At 40.3% G+C, this 19,651-nt stretch overlaps 1 protein-coding gene and 3 non-coding genes across 4 annotated transcripts; 3 read left to right on the forward strand and 1 right to left on the reverse strand.

Annotated features, from left to right (window-relative positions):
• The first annotated feature begins 585 nt into the window (after positions 1–585).
• Positions 586–748, forward strand: LOC133444956 (U1 spliceosomal RNA). Its single transcript, XR_009782774.1, has one exon. It is a non-coding gene; the product is annotated as a U1 spliceosomal RNA (small nuclear RNA).
• Positions 749–2,969: 2,221 nt separating this feature from the next.
• LOC133444937 (U5 spliceosomal RNA) lies at positions 2,970–3,084 on the forward strand. The gene has a single exon (XR_009782756.1). It is a non-coding gene; the product is annotated as a U5 spliceosomal RNA (small nuclear RNA).
• A 2,758-nt stretch (positions 3,085–5,842) lies between these two features.
• Positions 5,843–5,958, reverse strand: LOC133444939 (U5 spliceosomal RNA). The gene has a single exon (XR_009782758.1). It is a non-coding gene; the product is annotated as a U5 spliceosomal RNA (small nuclear RNA).
• A 7,811-nt stretch (positions 5,959–13,769) lies between these two features.
• Positions 13,770–17,593, forward strand: LOC133444626 (E3 ubiquitin-protein ligase TRIM35-like). The gene is made up of 2 exons (XM_061722490.1): positions 13,770–15,207; positions 17,545–17,593. Exon 1 carries the CDS (start codon positions 13,968–13,970, stop codon positions 15,141–15,143), a length of 1,176 nt encoding a protein of 391 aa, XP_061578474.1. The 5' UTR covers positions 13,770–13,967; the 3' UTR covers positions 15,144–15,207; positions 17,545–17,593.
• Positions 17,594–19,651: the final 2,058 nt, after the last annotated feature.

Genomic DNA, 19,651 nt, shown 5'->3' on the forward strand with positions numbered 1-19,651 from the left:
GTGATAAAAGTACCTGTTTCATTAACAGAATTGTGCAGCCCTGGATGACAAGCTGATGACGATGATTAATTAGAATCAGGTGTGTTAAAGCAGGGAAACATCTAAAACATGCAGGACACCGGCCCTCGAGGACCGGAATTGCCTACCCCTGCTGTACAGAGTCTCTCACCCTCTGCTTGTCATTGGCAGGTCTTGCTGTTCAGGTCATGTGACCTCCTACCTGCTCACACTGAGCAGCTGTCTGCAACTATCTATTTAACTGTGAATTGAGCTGTCTGACAAACATTTCACTTCTGTCCTGACGAAGGCCAGTTTGGCTGAAACGCTGATATTTTCTCCAGTTAGCTGTAGCATTGTAGATTCAGCAATGCATTATGGGAGATACCAGTTTTCAGATTGTTTTTTTATGTTTTATAATGAAAACGTCATCAATTGTCACTTTTTAGTACACAGTCGATTTGTGTACTAAAATAGTGTAGTGTTCCGGTCCCCGTATCCTGTGGTTTTGTTAGTTTATATTGTTGACACCGTCAGTGAGTTTGGTGTGTGTGTGAAAGACTCCCCCAGCCGTGACGTGTGCAACTCATACTTACCTGGCAGGGGAGACACCATGATCAGGAAGGTGGTTCACCCAAGGCGAGGCCCAGCCATGGCACTTCGGCTTTGCTGACCTGATGCGAATTCCTCAAATGTGGGAATCTCGACTGCATAATTTCTGGTAGTGGGGACTGCGTTCGCGCTCTCCCCTGATATAACTGTTCAAGGAAAACTTTATATATTAAATGAGGCGATTTTACATAGTTTCTGCCGTGTGTTACAACTAAATTCGTAAGCAGTTCTCGAGTTGAGGGGGGATGAGGGGGGATGGCATCCCCCCGTTAAATAAAAACGGTCAAAATCATCCCCCCTGTAAAACTGCCATCCCCCCTTTCCATCCCTATGTCGTTTCATCAATGAATGTGGTTTTAATGCTATTTCAACATTTAGAGCAGGGGTCACCAATCCTGGTCCTCGAGGGCCGGTGTCCTGCATGTTTTAGATGTTTCCCTGCTTTCCCTGCTTTAACACACCTGATTCTAATTAATCATCGTCATCAGCTTTTCATCCAGGGCTGCACAATTCTGTTAATGACACAGTCACTTGTATCATGGTGCAATGAAGCAGGGAAACATCTAAAACCTGCAGGGACACCGGCCCTCGAGGACCAGGGTTGGTGACCCCTGATTTAGAGTCATCACCAGAAAAATAACTTATTTGACAATTTTCACCTGTTTCAAGTAAATTTTCACTTGAAATAAGTAGGAAAATCTGCCAGTGGGACAAGATTTATCTTCTTATTACAAGCAAAAAAATCTTGTTCCACTGGCAGATTTTTCTACTTATTTCAAGTGAAAATCTACTTGAAACAGGTGAATATTGTTGTTTTTTCCAGTGATGAGTCTTGTTTTAAGTGTAATGAGATTTTTTTTATAAGGGCAGCACGGTGGCTAAGTGGTTAGCACTGTTGCCTCACAGCAAGAAGGTTCCTGGTTCGACTCCCAGGCCCGGCAGGAGTTTGCATGTTCCCCCGTGCTTGCGTGGGTTTCCTCCAGGTACTCCAGCTTCCTCCCACAGTCCAAAAACATGCATATTAGGTTAATTGGTGATTCTAAATTGCCCGTAGGTGTGAGGGTGAGTGTGGTTGTGAGCATGGTTTGTGTGTTTATATGTGGCCCTGTGATGGACTGGTGACCTGTCCAGGGTGAACCCCTGCCTCTCACCTGAAATGAGCTGGGATAGGCCCCCGTGACCCTACAAGGGATAAAGCGGGTATAGATAATGGATGGATGGAGATTTTTTTTTTACTAAAATGAGACATTTTAACTAGAAATAAGACAAATATTCTTCTTAAGATTTTGAGTTTTTGCAGTTTACTTATCCTGTGAAGGACAGAGTTGTATTGATAAATTCAGAAAACTGTTTTTTATTGTTGTGTTTTGATGTATTTGATGTAAGCCCAGTGGATATTTAAAGCTTACAGAAGGCTGCATTTAACTGCTGCTATGTCATTCCTGTAGTATTTCTGCAGGTGTTTTGGTCACTGCTATTATTTGTAATATATTATATTATTTGTAATCAGCACAAATTATCTGTCCCCATATGATAAAATCCACCATCCCCCCTGATTTTTTTTTACAACTCGAGTACTGCTCGTAAGTAACTAATGTTGTTTGAATTATAGATATGTATCCACGATTTTTCTTTTGTGCTCCTTAAGTACATTGGCTGCAATGTGAAAGAGTATAATCAGAATCAGAAAAAAATGTATTGCCATATTCGTAACTGGACATACAAGGAATTTAGTTGGTGCAACAGATTTTTCTAAATATGTAGATATGGAACCGTAGTTTTTCTAGCAGTATATAAACAATATAAAAACAAGTAATGGGATTAGCAGTACATGAGTTACTATAAATATTTAAACACTGTAAGTGATTTAGTAAGTAGATGAAAGAGTCCAACAATGTACAAGTGATCACAGTGCAAGTTTTCTAAAGTGCGAGCTGAGCATTAATGTGATATAAAAGTTGCATGCTTAATTTACAATGACCATTTGAACATTTTCTACACCAGTGTTTCCAAACCTCGGTCCTCAAGGCCCACTTACTACTTACTAACTAACACTTACTAACTGTCCTGCATGTTTTTACATCAATGGATGACTGGAGACTGGATGTGTTTTACGTCATCATATTCCCACAATGCATCACGCGTGGAGCGGTATAATTCTTCATATAAATCTGTTATCCTCCGTTATTAATCGGTTCTTATTTTACTATTGTCACGATATTTAATCGGTTTTTGTGTCAAGTTGTGTAAAATTGCTAATTAATAAATAAAATAAATACGGTAGTTACATACTGCGAGAACCGTAAGTAAGTTTACTATGGCGGAGAATGGGGTAGGACACTTTGAGCCAATTACATTATACACTCTTGTTTCTTTTCAGATCGTATAAATCTTTCGCCTTTTACTAAAGATTTCCGTGGAGAGGAACAATAAGAGTTTCAATTAATTTTTTGACGCCCTGTCTCTGACGGGGCTTTCTATTCATGTTAAATGAAAAATGGAAGTATATTAACGTCATACGTTTTGTTTTAAAAACAGGGGTGCACTCAAGCCGGGACTCTAGGACCAGTCTACTGTATGTTTTACATGTTTGGCTGCTTCATTGCACCGTGAAAAAAGTGACTTTATTTATTAATTAGCAATTTTACACAATTTGACACCAAAGCTGTTTAATATTGTGACACTAGTAAAATAAGATCTGATTAATTGAGGTTTATATGAAGAATTATACCGCTCCACGCGTGATGCATCGTGGGAATATAATTACGTAACTTCTTTGTTATAAAAACTATTTTTTAACCAGTCATCCTTTCATCTATTGACTATACCTATTTCAACCAGGACAAAAACACACAAAAGCAGCCCACAAATGAACAGAAAGAAAAGAACATCTGGCTTTAACCTGAAATCTGGGTTTAGTCATGGACTCAGAACTGAACTTTGAGACAGGGGCGAAAATCCTGTTTCATAGTTGGGGGGACAATAAACAGTAAAATTTTAGACTAGAGAATAAATCCAGGGGGGGACAAGGAATAAAAGTTTTAGCCTTCCTTTAATACAGCATTTTGACATTTTCAACTCTATCTCGCAAACAGGCAGAAGACCTTTCTTAGAGTAATACAAAACAATGGTATTAGGTGGAAGGTGGCAATAATACAGCACATCTGACATAATACACTGCAAAAACCCAAAATCTTAACAAGAATATTTGTCTTATTTCTAGTTAAAATGTCTCATTTTTAGTTAAAAAAATCTCATTACACTTAAAACAAGACTCATCACTGGAAAAAAACAACAATTTTCACCTGTTTCAAGTAGATTTTCACTTAAAATAAGTAGAAAAATCTGCCAGTGGAACAAGATTTTTTTTGCTTGTAATAAGAAGATAAATCTTGTCCCACTGGCAGATTTTTCTACTTATTTCAAGTGAAAATTTACTTGAAACAGGTGAAAAATCGGTTTCGGCCACAAATTCTCATTTTGGTGCATCACTACTAAATACTACTGCATTGTTCCAAAATTATTAATTCTGTCTCAAATTATTCTAGGGGGGGACAGCTTTACTAATGGGGGGGACTTGTCCCCCCTGTCCCCCCCGGGATTTTCGCCCCTGCTTTGAGAGACACATTAACAATTACAACGTCGGCCTTCTGTTACCTGAAGAACATCTTCAGTATCAACAGACACTAATATATCAGCAGGATGATGATTGCTGCAACAGGTCTGCCTAAACAGTCAATCATCCAGCTAAAGCTGATCCAGAATGCTGCGGCCCGGGTTTTCACCAGAACTAAGAAAGTGGACCACATCAGTCCAGTTCTGACTCCCTGTACCTCAGAGAATAGACTTTAAAATGCTTCTGTTAGTCTATAAATCACTGAATGGTTTTAGGACCAAGATACATGAGAGACTTGCTGCTGCCATATCAACCATCCAGACCTCTCAGGTCTTCTGGTCCAGGTCTGCTCCGTATCCCCAGAACCAGAACCAAACATGGAGAAGCAGCTTTCAGCTTTTATGCTCCACAGATCTGGAACTAACTTGCAGGAACGCTGAACCCCTCAGTTCATTAAAATCAAGGTTAAATTAAATCCATTCCTTCACACAATCAAAATTAGAAATTAATTTTGACTTAAGCTCCAATTTGTATTTATTAAATGACACACTGGATCTTCAGTTAGACCGGAAAAAAAGCAGGATATTAATTATGATCACATACTTTTACTTTGGAAAGATGATTCCCCTCCAACTTTCAAGTTTTTTTTTAATCAAATTTCAGTTTTTTTTACCATTGGAAAAATTAACTTTAGAAAAATACAACCATGCTCATATTTTTCAAGAATTTTGGTTCCCATTATTCTCAAAACTGAATAATTTTTCCAAAGGGGACCAATGAGTATCTTTATTTTCGAACTTGTGCCTTATATGTATGTATGTTTGTATGTATATATGGGTATATATATATATATATATAGTTTGATATCGCTGTTGCTGCCATTATATATTTTTTTATTTATTTTTTTTTTTTAAATATTTATTTAATTTTGTTCTCCCTTAATGTATGTTTTTTTTTCCCCTAGGGTAATTATGGGGAAGAGAGGAATGTGGGTATAATAGAAATCATGCATGTGAAAATGTGAATTGTGAAAATTATTGTGAAATAAAAAGATATTAAAAAAAAAAAAAAAATCAAGGTTAAAAACTAATGTGTTTACAGCTGGCTTGACTGAATCATTTGAACTATTCTGGATGTAACTTTAACTGTTAATTTTTAAAACATTTTTTTACTTTATATTTTATATCTGTTAATATTACTTGTTCTTTTGTATTGCACAAAATCACCACCACAATTTTCTTGTGTTAAAAAACAACTTGATTTTAGTACTCAGTTGTAACTCTGGTAAATGTCCCACTTTTCTTTACTCTGCGACTGCACTGTAACTTTTATTTTTCCTCCTCACTCTTCATATATTTATGTAAAGCACATCTGATTACCTTGTTGCTGAAATGTGCTATAACCTTGCCTTATCTACAGAACAACGCTACTGAAAGTGTTTTCAATTTAATCTCTAAAATAGACATGTTTCACGTTTAAATAAAGACTGACTTACTTGCTCGAATAAGTGTTTTATTTCCCGCACGTGTGAGCAAAATCATGAATATTAAGCTTTTTTTTTAACACGTAGGCTATAGAAAGCCCCGTCAAAGACAGGGCATCAAAAAATTAATTGAAACTCTTATTGTTAATTAAAAATTAAAAAAATTAATTGAAACTCTTATTGTTCCTCTCCACGGAAATCTTTAGTAAAAGGCGAAAGATTTATACGATCTGAAAAGAAACAAGAGTGTATAATGTAATTGGCCCAAAGTGTCCGACCCCATTCTCCGCCATAGTAAACTTACTTACGGTTCTCGCAGTATGTAACTACCGTATTTATTTTATTTATTAATTAGCAATTTTACACAATTTGACACGAAATCTGATTATATATCGCTAGTAAAATAAAATTCGATTAATTGAGGATAACACATTTCTATGAAGAATTATACCGCTCCACGCGTGGTGCATTGTGGGAATATGATGACGTAAAACCCTCCAGAAAAGCAGCCCACGAATGTACAGAAAGGAAAGCCAATCTGTCTTTAACATGCAACTGAAAGGGGATTTCAATATAATTTCTGAATTAGACTTATATGTTTTAAATTTATAAAATGACTGAGTTAATTGCTCAGCTAAACTTACTTTCCCATGCCTCGTAGTTTTTTGTCATAGACATATATACGTATGTGTTTATGGTAATCACAGATATATGTATGAAGTGTTAAGACATTTTCCCACTGATTTAGAAGACTGATATCCTTACTTACCCCTTGTATGATGGATTTTGTTGTATTATTTTACTTAAATGTCATGTATTTAATGTATTTATTATTGTTTTTACCTCATTTTCATATTATATTACTGTATAATTGTCTGTATATTTGCCATGTTTCCTTTATAATGAACCTTTGACACGAATAATAATTAAATAAAAACTTCACAGATATACTGTATGCAGCAGGTCAGTAGGGGGCGCTATGGCGGCGCACCCATCAAATCAAAAGAAGAAGAATAAAAGAAAAAAAAAAGAAAAAACATGCTGAAAAATGCAAATAATTATTTAAAAAAAAGTTGTTATTTCAGTCCGTGGGTGACTGTCAACAGTACTGAGGTCCAGTAGAATCAAACATTTCAAACATAATTTCTATAGAAATAGTCACACAACTGACTTGCAACTACTTTTTCCAGAGTTTTGGATACAAATGGAAGATTTGTCTTGGGCCATTGTTATTTCTTATAATAATGATTTGCCCAGCAATGTAGCGGATCAGCTTTCTAAAATTTTATTTGCTGATAGTTTGTTTTATTCACACAGAAATCCTAATGTACGGTAATTATGAAAGTTGTTAATGAGGAAATGGAAAAAATCTCCAAATGGTTTAAAACCAACAAATTGTCACTAAACATTAAGAAAACAAATGTCAATGATAGGTATTGGCCGGGTTTCCCAGATCAGTTAAGTAGTTCTTAACAGCGAAAGACTTCTTTCAAACCTTCTTAAGGAGCCTGTGAAAGAAAATCGCGTTTCCCAGAGTTGCTCTTAGCTTAAGTATCTCTTTCATTAAGAAGGAAATGAAAGATGCTGCCGACCCAGTCTTTACAACCATCTTAGTGAACAAAGACTCACAGATCCAGCCGCGTCAGGCAAATCAATATCACACCAAGCAATGAGATATTAAAACAATGCACCCCGCACAAATTTTGATCTATTTTATACTTTAGATTTATATTGTTTAGCATTTATTGGTGACAGCAAAGGAAAAAAAAAAAGAAAAATAAGGAATAACAAGTGTGTTCCTGTATATGCTTTATGCTTTACGCACAAATAAAACGATCATCATGAATATCATTTATTTGATAATTTGGCTGCTATACAGCATATTCTCGCTGCAAATCAACCGCGTCGCCGCGCGAAGCAGAACTGTTTTTATGAACGCATTCGTGCGTCAGCACTTCAGTCCCCTGGACGTGTCGGACCGGGCTGTCAGACCGGGACACCTGCGCCGTGCCCGAGCCCGAGCACCTCTACGTGTGATGACAGGGAAGTAGCAGCTGAAGAACAGGAGCCTTTGATGAATCGTTCATTACAGTCTCAAATATAATCAATGGTGTAGGTTTATATTAAAGAATCTTTTTGCCCAGAAGAAAAAAGAGCGAAGACAACGACCCATAACTATTTTCTTCTCTTGAAAAAACCTGCACCGCGGGGTTTAGGATAAAAAGACGCTGCAGCGCGAGTCGGGATGCAGCGTCTCAGAAGAGGAGGAATACGTGCGAGGCGGGGCTGATCTCTGCAATCTGAAGCGCTCTATAATTGTAAAAATAATTTCACTTATCACGGGTTCTTTTTGGAACATAACCCCTGCGAAAAACCAGGGATTGCTGTAATTCCACGTTGCGATTTGCGAAACTCGCCTTCTCTTGGCTCATGTTTTTGAACACACACAAACGCCCACCCCGTTTCCTCCCGGTTTCTGCGTGTGGGGAAAAAAAGCCTCACTGTAGCCAGAAATAACGGAGTAACGCACCGTTTGGATGAAAAAGGGTCATTGAATTATATTTATCATCTTAATTTTTTATTATAACGCACAGGCAGCAGTGAATTAGTGCGTTAGGCAGCAGTGCTGCGTGTGAAAATGCGCTGATAGTGATCGGTGATCGATTTGTCTGGCATCGATTCATTTGGTTTCAGAACCGGACAGCTGCTCCAAAGAGCTTCTGAAAGAATGAAACTAAAGGACGGTGTTAAGAAGTCATCTGGGAAACACCCGTATCTTAGGGTTCTCTCTTAGTTCAAACCTTCTTTGAACCTCTCTTAAATCCTTAAGAGAGGTTGAATCTGGGAAACCCGGCCATTATCTGTTTGGTGGGGATGAATATAATATAATAGTATATAATATTATATAATATTAAATTATATAATAGAATAGAATAGAATAGAATAGAATAGAATAGAATAGAATAGAATAGAATAGAATAAACTTTATTGATCCCCCAGCGGGGAAATTCACTTTTTACAATTTTCTTTTTACATTTTTACAAAATATACACAAAAGTACGAAAAGGTATTAAAAAGTATATCCTAAAAAATAACCAATAAATAGCTAAGTAATTAAAAAGAGCAATATAAAAAAGAGCAATGTACAAAAGAAGTACTAAACCCAAAAAACGAATAATATATACATGTGCAAAGAGACAAAAATACCAGTGATGCAGAGGGAGAAGGTTATCGCACTTTTAAATTGTACTTGTGGAGTGACGTGAGCCATTACTTGAAGAGAAAGCAATTTACAGAAATGCTGACCATAATATATATATATATATATATATATATATATATATATATATATATATATATATATATATATATATATATATATATATATATATATATACACACACATAATTAAACAGAGCAAATATACAGGCGGTGCTTTCAGAAAAGCAGGTTATTGCACTTGGCCGGGTTTCCCAGATCCAACCTCTCTTAAGGATTTAAGAGAGGTTCAAAGAAGGTTTGAACTAAGAGAGAACCCTAAGATACGGGTGTTTCCCAGATGACTTCTTAACACCGTCCTTTAGTTTCGCTCTTTCAGACGCTCTTTGGAGCAGCTGTCCGGTTCTGAAACCAAATGAATCGATGCCAGGCAAATCGATCACCGATCACTATCAGCGCATTTTCACACGCAGCACTGCTGCCTAACGCACTAATTCACTGCTGCCTGTGCGTTATAATAAAACATTAAGATGATAAATATAATTCAATGACCCTTTTTCATCCAAACGGTGCGTTACTCCGTTATTTCTGGCTACAGTGAGGCTTTTTTTCCCCACACACGGAGACCGGGAGTAAACGGGGTGGGCGTGTGTGTGCGTTCAAAAACATGAGCCAAGAGAAGGCGAGTTTCGCAAATCGCAACGTGGAATTACAGCAATCCCTGGTTTTTCGCAGGGGTTATGTTCCAAAAAGAACCCGTGATAAGTGAAATTCTTTTTACAATTATAGAGGGCTTCAGATTGCAGAGAATAGATCATTCCCGCCACGCACGTATTCCTGCTCTTCTGATGCTGCTGCATCCCGCAGGTGGGTTTTTTCAAGAGAAGAAAATAGTTATGGGTCGTTGTCTTCGCTCTTTTTTCTTCTGGGCAAAAAGATTCTTTAATATAAACCGACACCATTGATTATATTTGAGACTGTAATGAACGATTCATCAAAGGATCCCGTTGATCAGCTGCTGCTTCCCTGTCATCACATAGGTGCGCTCGGGCTCGGGCACGGCGCAGGTGTCCCGGCTGCCTGGACAGCGCGGTCCGACACACGTCCAGGGGACTGAAGTGCTGACGCACGAATGCGTTCATAAAAACAGTTCTGCTTCGCGCACGGTGACGCGGTTGATTTGCAGCGAGAACATGCTGTATAGCAGCCAAATCATCAAATAAATGATATTCATGATGATCGTTTTATTTGTGCGTAATGCATAAAGCATATACAGGAACACACTTGTTATTCCTTATTTTTCTTTTTTTTCCCCCCTTTGCTGTCACCAATAAATGCTAAACAATATAAATCTAAAGTATAAAATAGATCAAAACTTGTGCGGGGTGCATTGTTTTAATATCTCATTGCTTGGTGTGATATTGTTTTGCCTGACGCGGCTGGATCTGTGAGTCTTTGTTCACTAAGATGGTTGTAAAGACTGGGTCAGCAGCATCTTTCATTTCCTTCTTAATGAAAGAGATACTTAAGCTAAGAGCGACTCTGGGAAACGCGATTTTCTTTCACAGGCTCCTTAAGAAGGTTTGAAAGAAGTCTTTCGCTGTTAAGAACTACTTAACTGATCTGGGAAACCCGGCCCTTGAATGAGTAGAGTTTGTTGTAGAGTCTGATGGCTGTGGGGATGAAGGACATCCGGTAGCGTTTCTTCTTGCAGCAATCCATTTGTATGTATTATAACTGATTTGCCAGGTAGTAATGATAAAAGTTTGTTCCTCCTTTTGCTTTGGGTTTCTGGAGAGTTGTGAGTTTGATTCTTGGTGGTTTATTTTTCCAATAAAACCTTGTTATGACAGAGTGGAGGGATTTAAACCATGATGGTGAGGGTTGGGATGGAATCATACTGAGAAGATATTGATTTTAGGAAGTACTGACATGTTTATTGTTGCAATTCGGCCTAATATGGATCGTGTGTGGTTCATCCAGTGTAGAAGATTGTCAGCTATAGTTTTAAGAAGTGGGGTGTAGTTGAGAACGAGCAACTCTGACAGCCTGGAGGAAATATTAATACCTAAATATGTAATGTGACTAGTACATAGTGGAATAGGTGGAGTTTGTGCTGCCACATCCCAGCTGTTCCGTGGAAGTATAGAGGATTTATTACAGTTTATGGATTAGTTAGAGATTTTAGAAAATGAGTCTATTAGCTTTATTGTTTCGGGAAGGGATGAGTGGGGTTTTCTAGAAAGATCAAGATGTCATTGGCATGAAGATTCCTTTTATGCTGAGTATTTGGTGTTTCCTTTAATGTTATTGTTCTGACGAATAGCTGGGGTTAGAGGTTAAATGAAGATGGTGAGGAGAGGCGTCTCCTTGCTAATCCCTCTGTGAAGTGGGAAAGATGATGTTAGTCCATCATGATTACTGAGGCTGAAGCTACTGCGTATAAGATTTTGACCCAATAGTCTTTTTCCTTCTTTCTTTTTTCTTGGAAGCATATGCTGGCATGTGCTCTGATATTTAAATGCAATTTTTTATTTGTTTATTTTTTATTTCCTATTTTGTTGATTTTATTTATTTGTTTTCTTTTGTTTTTGCTTTTTCTTAAATTACAAAACAGGTATTCTTTGCACAAACTTGTATTACTTGATGCACAAACATGCTGTAATGAAAAATAATGTTAATAAAAAAATATATAAAAAATAAAAGATTTTGACCTAATTAATAAATGATTCCCCAAAGCCAAATTTTTGCATCGTGGAAACGAGAAATGACCAATTAACCCTGTCAGAAGCTTTTTCTGCAGCTGTAGCTACACATTTAATCATCAGCCGGTTCTTTATCGCCGCAAACCTTTCAATCACTTTGCTCTCATCAATGGCGATGTCCCTCTTGATTGAGAGCAAGGTGAGGTTTGAGGCCTCATCCATGCAGCCCGGAGATAGTTTTTAATCATTTCAGCTGCTGAAACTCAGCATGACTTTCCTGCTTCAAGGCTACTTCTGATCCGACAACTGGCTAAAGGCTGATTTATGGTTTGCGTTACACCAACGCAGAGCCGACGGCGTAGCGACGCGGCGACGCCCACCCTACGCCGTACCCTACGTTGTAGGCTCTGCGTTACTGTAACGCAGAGCCATAAATCAGGCTTAAAAGTAAACAGACAACATGCGCGCGCGTACCCGTGCATGACAGGCAGACACACGAGGGGAGAAGGGGACTATTTCCCTCCTTTTTTATTTTTTAAACAACTTTATCCTTTTGAACGCAATTGTTATATAGTCCAACTTTCCTTATTTTATTCAGAAACTTTTTTTTTTCCTCTTCGGCGTGGGCCCCCACGGAGCAGTGGGCCCGGGGCGGCCGCCCCCCCTGCCCCCCCACCTGCTCCGCTAGTGCCTGGAGCATTGACAATGTCATGTGACAGTTCAAAAACAATTCTTGTTCAGGAAGATTATCATGTCTGCCTTCTCAGGCAGCAAGCGAGAGCGCTCCGCACAGAGTAGTGGCTTTGTTCAAGCGACGCACGCCAGGCGGATCAATAATACAAAACAAACGGAGCGCGGCAGGCGGAGTAATACCAGTGGTGTAAAGTAACGAAGTACAAGTACTTCGTTATTGTACTTAAGTAAGATTTTTGAGAATTTGTACTTTTATTGATACTTTCATTTTTCTGTACTTTTACTTCGTTACATTTTCAAGGAAAAAATCGTACTTTTAATCCGCTATATTTAAAATTGGACACTTCGTTACTCGCTACAAATTAAAGTCTTACATTAAATGAAAATGTAGGCTATTGCCGTGAGAACAGCACAGCGGGGGCTGATTTATGGTTCCGCGTTACACCGGCGCAGAGCTACGGCGTAGGGTACGCGGCGATTTAACGCGGAACCTCGCTGCAGAGGCGGGCCGGAAAGGCCGGAGGAACCGCCGTCGCGTCGAGGACCGATGAAGACTGAAGCCCGAATTATCGGTCCGCGTTAAATAGACGCAGAGCCTACGCGGCGAAGCGCACCGTACGGTGCGCGTCGCCGCGTACCCTACGCCGTAGGCTCTGCGTTGGTGTAACGCGGAACCATAAATCAGCCTTGAGCGGCAGCCGACGCTCAAGCCAACGAAATTAAAATGGGGTAATGGAAACAAACACTAAAGGGGTCAGAATAATATCACCATTATTTAGAGTTGTAAGCAAATTCTTGGATTCTTCATTTCTTTGCAATCCTTTTGAAAATAATTTTGTACTTTGAATTTTGTACTTTGTACTTTTTACTTTTTACTTTTGTACTTAAGTACATTTTACACCATGTACTTTTGGTACTTTATTATATTTAATTTGAGGTACTTTTATACTTTTACTTAAGTAATTTTCTTAATGGGTACTTTTTACTTTTACTTTAGTAATTTTCAAGCAGAAAATTTGTACTTTTACTTAAGTACAATATTTTTGTACTTTTTCCACCTCTGAGTAATACAAACTTCGTAAACAAACTAGTGCGGACATTTGGGAACCGAATAAAAGAATTGAAATGACAACATCTTCTTAACGGTTCCGGAACCGGACGTAAGGAACCGGTCCCTATTTGGAACCGGTTCTCGGATCCCAACCCTAGTGTTTAGTAAACCTCTAGTTAATGTTTAGTAAACCTCTAGTTAATGTTTAGTAAACCTCTGGTTAGTGTTTAGTAAACCTCTGGTTAGTGTTTAGTAAACCTAGTTATGGCATGGGCGGCTGACTCATGGGGATAGACGGAAGAGTGCAGGAACTGTAAGGTCTGGATTTGGACCCTAGTGCTCAGTGTGGTTTTTTCTTCTTTGTTTTCCGTTTCAGAATTTGAGCTCCAGTTTTAATCGCGTGACCAACGGTTGAGTGGATCTATGTTCTGCAACCTTTGAACACAGAAGTTGTAAAGATAAATTAATCAGTGATGTGAAAAACTGGGTCACGCTGGAGTAGTCTTGTAAAGTCCTCATTGCTGACTGACGACGCACTCAGACATCAGAAATCATCAGAAGTCAAAGTAACTGACAGTCTGAACCGTCAACATGGCCTCCAGGTCGGAGGAAGACCTCTCGTTTCCCGAGTACGAGCACATGTGCAGCCTGCACGGCGAGAAGCTCACGATCTTCTGCGTGGACCACCAGGAGCCGATCTGCTTGGTCTGCAGGGACTCCAGGGCTCACAGCAACCACCAGTTTAGCCCCATCGTCGAGGCGGCCCAGGACCTTGGCCATAAGCTGCAGAGAGGCCTGACACCCCTCCGGGAGAAGCTGAGGCTCTTCCAGCAGGTGAGGGGGGGCTGCCTCCACACGGCAGACTACCTCCGGGTCCAGGCCCGGGACACCGAGAAGCAGATCCGGCAGCAGTTTCAGAAGCTTCACCAGTTCCTGGAACGGGAAGAGAAGGCGAGGATGGAGGCGCTGAGGGAGGAGGAGGAGCAGAAGAGTTGGGCGATGAAGGAGAAGGTGGAGGCTCTCACCCGGGACGTGGACGCTCTTTCAGACGCGATCAGAGCGGCGGAGACGGAGCTGAGAGGCGAAGACGTCTCGCTGCTGCTCAACCAAAGGACCTTGACCCGGAGGGTCAAGCAGGCCCTGGTTCTTCAGGACCCGGAGCCGGTTTCAGGGGCTTTGATTGATGTGGCCAAACATCTGGGCAACCTGACCTTCAACATCTGGAATAAGATGAATGACATGGTGCGCTACAGTCCCATGATCCTGGATCCAAACACCGCCGACCGAGAGCTTGTCGTGTCTGACGAGCTGCTGAGCGTCACATCCGGGGGGTCGCGAGAGCTGCCGAGCAACCCGGAGAGGACCCGGTTCTCCCGCAGCATCCTGGGCTCCGAGGGGGTGAAGTCAGGGACCTACAGGTGGGCCGTGGAAGTTGGAGACAACACTGACTGGGAGCTGGGAATGCTGGGAGCCGATGCTGGCGACCCAGCGAAGCAGCAGTGGTGGAGGATTACACTTAAGGACGGTAGATACACAGCGTTGGCTGGATCGAAGAAGCAAGACCTGCAGGGCAAGGTGCCCCGGGGGATCATGCTTAATCTAGATTTTGACAAGGGGAAGCTGTCGTTCCTGGATATTGAAACAAAGATAGCCTTCCACACCTTCAAGCACAGGTTCAAGGGCACGCTGTTTCCTTACATGTACACCCGGAGCTCAGACCCACTGAGGATCCTGCCATTCAAGGTTTCATTGACGACACCAAGTTAGGCAGGTCGAGACATCGTGTCGGGACCAGACTCTGAACCCAGAGACGAGTCAACATCCCTGGAAGGTTGTATCATCGTCCGCCTCGTTTGCATTTGATGTTCTTGTTGGGCTTGGGAATTGTTGACTGACCGGGACTCGTTCAGCTCCAGCGTTTCTCAGCGTTTGGCTGATCTGTGAATGTGAATCCAGGAAAGATGCTTCTGGATGATAACTCATGATGATTGATCATGTGACTGGTGACAGGATCGTGGTTTCAGACAATCCTGTAATATTGAGGACTGATGTGTGATAAACAATCAAAGCCACTCTTTGTAGAAACACCACGTCTGACCTCATGGGGGCGGCAATCACGAGACGAAGTCGTGTTACAAGACCGGTCGGGCCAGACGAGAGCTTGAAAAACCTGTTTCTTTGTGTCCTCGTTTGTGCCACGTTGGAAGTGACAGAAGGAACAGGTCTGGTAGGACGGACGGGACACGCCCGCTTGGCTGACCTGGCTGGTTGCCATGGAAACACCGTAACTATCAGAGCTACCCTGGGACAAAGGTTGGGTTGCAGTCGGGTCCACCTCCCAGCGGCTGATTGGCTGGAAGTGTCCTGAGATGATCCGCTGATTGATCCCCACTCACTAGTAGATCTAGATGTCCCCCACCTGGTCAGATGTGGTACTGCTACAAGAAGAGTCTTAAAGGGGACGTATTATGGCATTTAATGTATATTTTAAACAGGCCTTGAATGTCTTAAAAACAATCTAAAGCTTGTTTTTTCTACATAAAACAGAAATTCAGCCTGTGGGCTGTGTCTATAGTTTTACCGCTTCTAACCCCTTTTTCTGTGCTCCATTCTAAGGGAAGGGGGGGCTATGATAATGAGTCTCTGCACTGATTGGCTGCTTGAATGATGTGTAGCAGGGGAGGAGACAAAGCGTCGCTCCGGGCAGAAGAGCAGCTGCTGCGTAGCAAAGCGTGTCCACGGTTCTGCGTTAAATTGACGCGTACCCTACGCTGTAGGCTCTGCGTTGGTGTAACGCAGATCAATAAATCAGCCTTTAGTCACCTCATCTTCACACTAATTCACACAGGAAGATTGAATTTAATTCTAAACAGGTACACCACGTTTATTTACTCCAATTCCTCATCATTTCACTTCTTATGTTACAAGACAAATGAATCCTGTTAACTGTAAAGAAATCACAACACTGAATTTTCACAAATGGCAACTTTTCTGAATGTGAACAGCTCCAGGTGCTTGAAAGATCTGAAACCACAGAAGAAAAATGTATTACGGTACTGATAGAGCCGGCTCCCCCGAGCCCGGAGCCCCCGGGTTCGGATCTCCGGGCTCGGAGCTCCAGGTTTGGAGCTCCGAGCCCGGAGTTCCTTGACGGTCCGGTCCGTATGCGGAGCCGGGGCTCCGGAGCTAAGCTAAATACTTGCAAAAGATCATACAAATAACATTAAAAAAAAAAAGGAACTTACCGCTGACTCGTGTGCAGTTACCGGGTCCGTGCTGTGGGATCTGATCCTTTTATGAGGGTAAATGTCGATGCAAAACCTCATTTCTACTCTCCCTTGCTGTTGAAACCGGTGGAAAACAGCCACCGCTTGTAAACAATGGCGGAGCCCCGGCCGGCTGAGCTGGTAGTGGGCGTGGTTTCAGCAGCGGAGGAGACCGAGGGCGTGGTTTGCATTTTGCTTACGTAAAGAAAATGCACAAATCTAAACGGCCCGTAGAAACCACATGACACTGGGGGATTCAGTCGGGCGGGAGGGAGCAGACCTTGCAGATTTTCATGGGATATCATCTTTTCTGTGTTGGCAGGGTGAGGGGAGACCACTTTATATATGTTAAAACAAGAAAAAACGGGTTTTTACATAATAGGTCCCCTTTAAATGGTGCCGGTAAAACTTGGTGGTTGAGGGAAATAAAATAAAAATATAGATTTTTAAAAATGTTTTAACCTGATCCCACTCCTGTAAAAGTCGTATAGGCCCAAGACTATTTATTATTTTTCTATCTTTTTATTCCACATACTGTATTATGTAGATTATTCATGCACTTTGTTTTTTGTCTCTTTATCTTTTTAACTGCAACGGATGTGACAATAAGAGTGATTCTATTTGATTCTATTCTTGAAGTCGCCTAAAACGCCTATCATATAAAGTTATACCCAAAGTAAATTAAAAGCTGTTCTTGAACCATTTGAAGTAGATGGATGATTTTGGTCTCTTTTGAAAGATAACACGCTGAAGTTTTTCTCCCAACTGTCAGAATTACTGTAACTGCTACTATAATTCAGTAATCTCAGTTTGAACACACTGAAATAGAAGGTTTATATTTCAGCCGGAAATTTGTTTTGTAATTTTTATGTCTATGGTTTTTTGTTACATGTGACGACCAGCTCACCGGTGCACTCACTGACGCCGCCTTGTGGACTGGATGACAGACAAGTAAAGTAATCACCAATGATTTTAAAGACTAAAATGTAGACTCTAAATAAAAATAAGTATATAATAATATTCCAAAATGCACTTTAGAGCGTAGTCTAAATTTCAGAATACGCTCTAAAGTGCATTTTGGAATATATAGTATTTCAATTACCTATCAAAGACAAAAACTGGTATATTTAAAAGCAGCACAATGTAACTTTCAGCTTTTGTTGAGTTTGGCGGCTCCTTTGGACAAAAGCGGTAGTGCTTTACCAGAAAGAACACTACATTTCCCATGAGCACCAGTGCGTACTGCCGGAAAACTCCTGTCCCCGTCGCGTGCATTTGTTTTGATGAAAGAAGACGGGACGGACTTTCAAAACTACTTTTCTGTTTTCAGCGGTGGTTTGCAGGATGGATAGCAAAGAGGTAATGTATCTATTTTTGGCTAAACAATATAATATGACGATGTTGAAAATCACTAAGTTCAACTTGGTTTTATTAGTGAAGTCACCCCCGCCCCCCTGTCCTGTTTCAGCGAGATAATGCGCCCCAAATTACAAACTCATACGCTAGTCCAACATACTTACTGACAAAATAAAAAAATACTTTATAACCTGTGAATAACTGAATGCCCATTCCTTATATTTTGCAGATCAGCCCTGCACAATGTTACAGTTCTCAATTCTGGAGCTTGTGTGCACCCCTGTGTATATATGGTAAGCAGTCAACTAGTTCAACAGGGTAAATCCCCATCGGTCGGACATCCCTCCTCGTCTTTCAGCTCACGCCAGCGAGTGAACGCCGGGCCAATGTTTATTGTTGTCCGGGCATTTAGCTTGTTACTCTCCTGCTTTCTTTTTCGCCTCCTCCGATAAAACTTTTATTTTCTTCGTTTTTTCCGCTGCTTCGGCCGTGATAACAGCTCCGCGTTCAGCTCACCACCTGAGCTCTATGCAACTGAAAGGGGATTTCAATATAATTTCTGAATTAGACTTATGTGTTTTAAATGTATAAAATGACTGAGTTAATTGCACAGCTAAACTTTCTTTCCCACGCCTCATAGTTTTTTGTTACGTGTAACCATAGATATATATATAAAGGTTGATGACTCAAGGCGGAGTCTCCAGCGTCGTTCACCGGCGGCCATCTTAGGTCGGGGGACTCTTTGCTGCGCTATCGTTGTTGCTGTTGGAGGGTGAGTGGTCTGTAGACAAAAATACTCATAACTTGCTGAAATCCTGACGGATTTACAAACGGCTTGGTTTATTATAAACGTCATTAACTTGGGTATGATTCGGGATGCTTGGACATGTTGAAATTGTATCTCTTCTTTTCGAAAAACGACTTAATCATGCAGCACAGTTATGAATCACCACTAACGTTAACGTAACTTTCCCAAGTTATCAAGGGTGACCACAATCGAAAATTTCAATTATTATACAGCTTCTTCTCAGAGGTGTCAAAAGTATTCACATTCATTACTCAGGTAGAAGTATAGATACTAGAGTTTAAAAATACTCCTGAAGAAGTTGAAGTATCAACTCAAGTTTTTTACTCAAGTAAAAGTATAAAAGTACTGGTTTCAAAACTACTTAAAGTATAAAAGTAAAAGTAATGTAGGGGGGAAAAAAAACATTGAAAATGAATGTATCTTAGTATAATGCAAATATATTAAAGAACCATATATGTGTACTATTGAGCATTAACTATTGAGCATTAACATGTGTTTCAGAGAGCAGGAGATATGATGACTAGTTGCCTATAAGTATTGTAATGGTGCAAAAAGTCAAACTTCAGAGGCATGTTATCATTTATCCTAACCTTTATTGGAATGTACATCCAAGTTTAGTTGCAGGAATCTGAGGGCAACGGATGTAAGAACAAAACTGGACAAGAACATCTGAAACAACCACAACCAAATTCACTCTATCTGGATGGAGCAATTTAACTGGATAGTTTTTTTTAAAGGCCGAAATGAAATAGAGTAACAGGGCTGTTTTTAAAATGTAAGGAGTAAAAAGTACAGATAATTGCGTGAAAATGTAAGGAGTAAAAGTAAAAAGTCGTCTGAAAAAT

Source organism: Cololabis saira, chromosome 5 (genome assembly GCF_033807715.1).
Source record: "Cololabis saira isolate AMF1-May2022 chromosome 5, fColSai1.1, whole genome shotgun sequence".
Lineage (NCBI taxonomy): Eukaryota > Metazoa > Chordata > Actinopteri > Beloniformes > Belonidae > Cololabis > Cololabis saira.

Bases quoted from the DNA above. Each gene is read 5' to 3' on its own strand.
- LOC133444626 (XM_061722490.1), top strand. From the start codon at position 13,968: ATGGCCTCCAGGTCGGAGGAAGACCTCTCGTTTCCCGAGTACGAGCAC.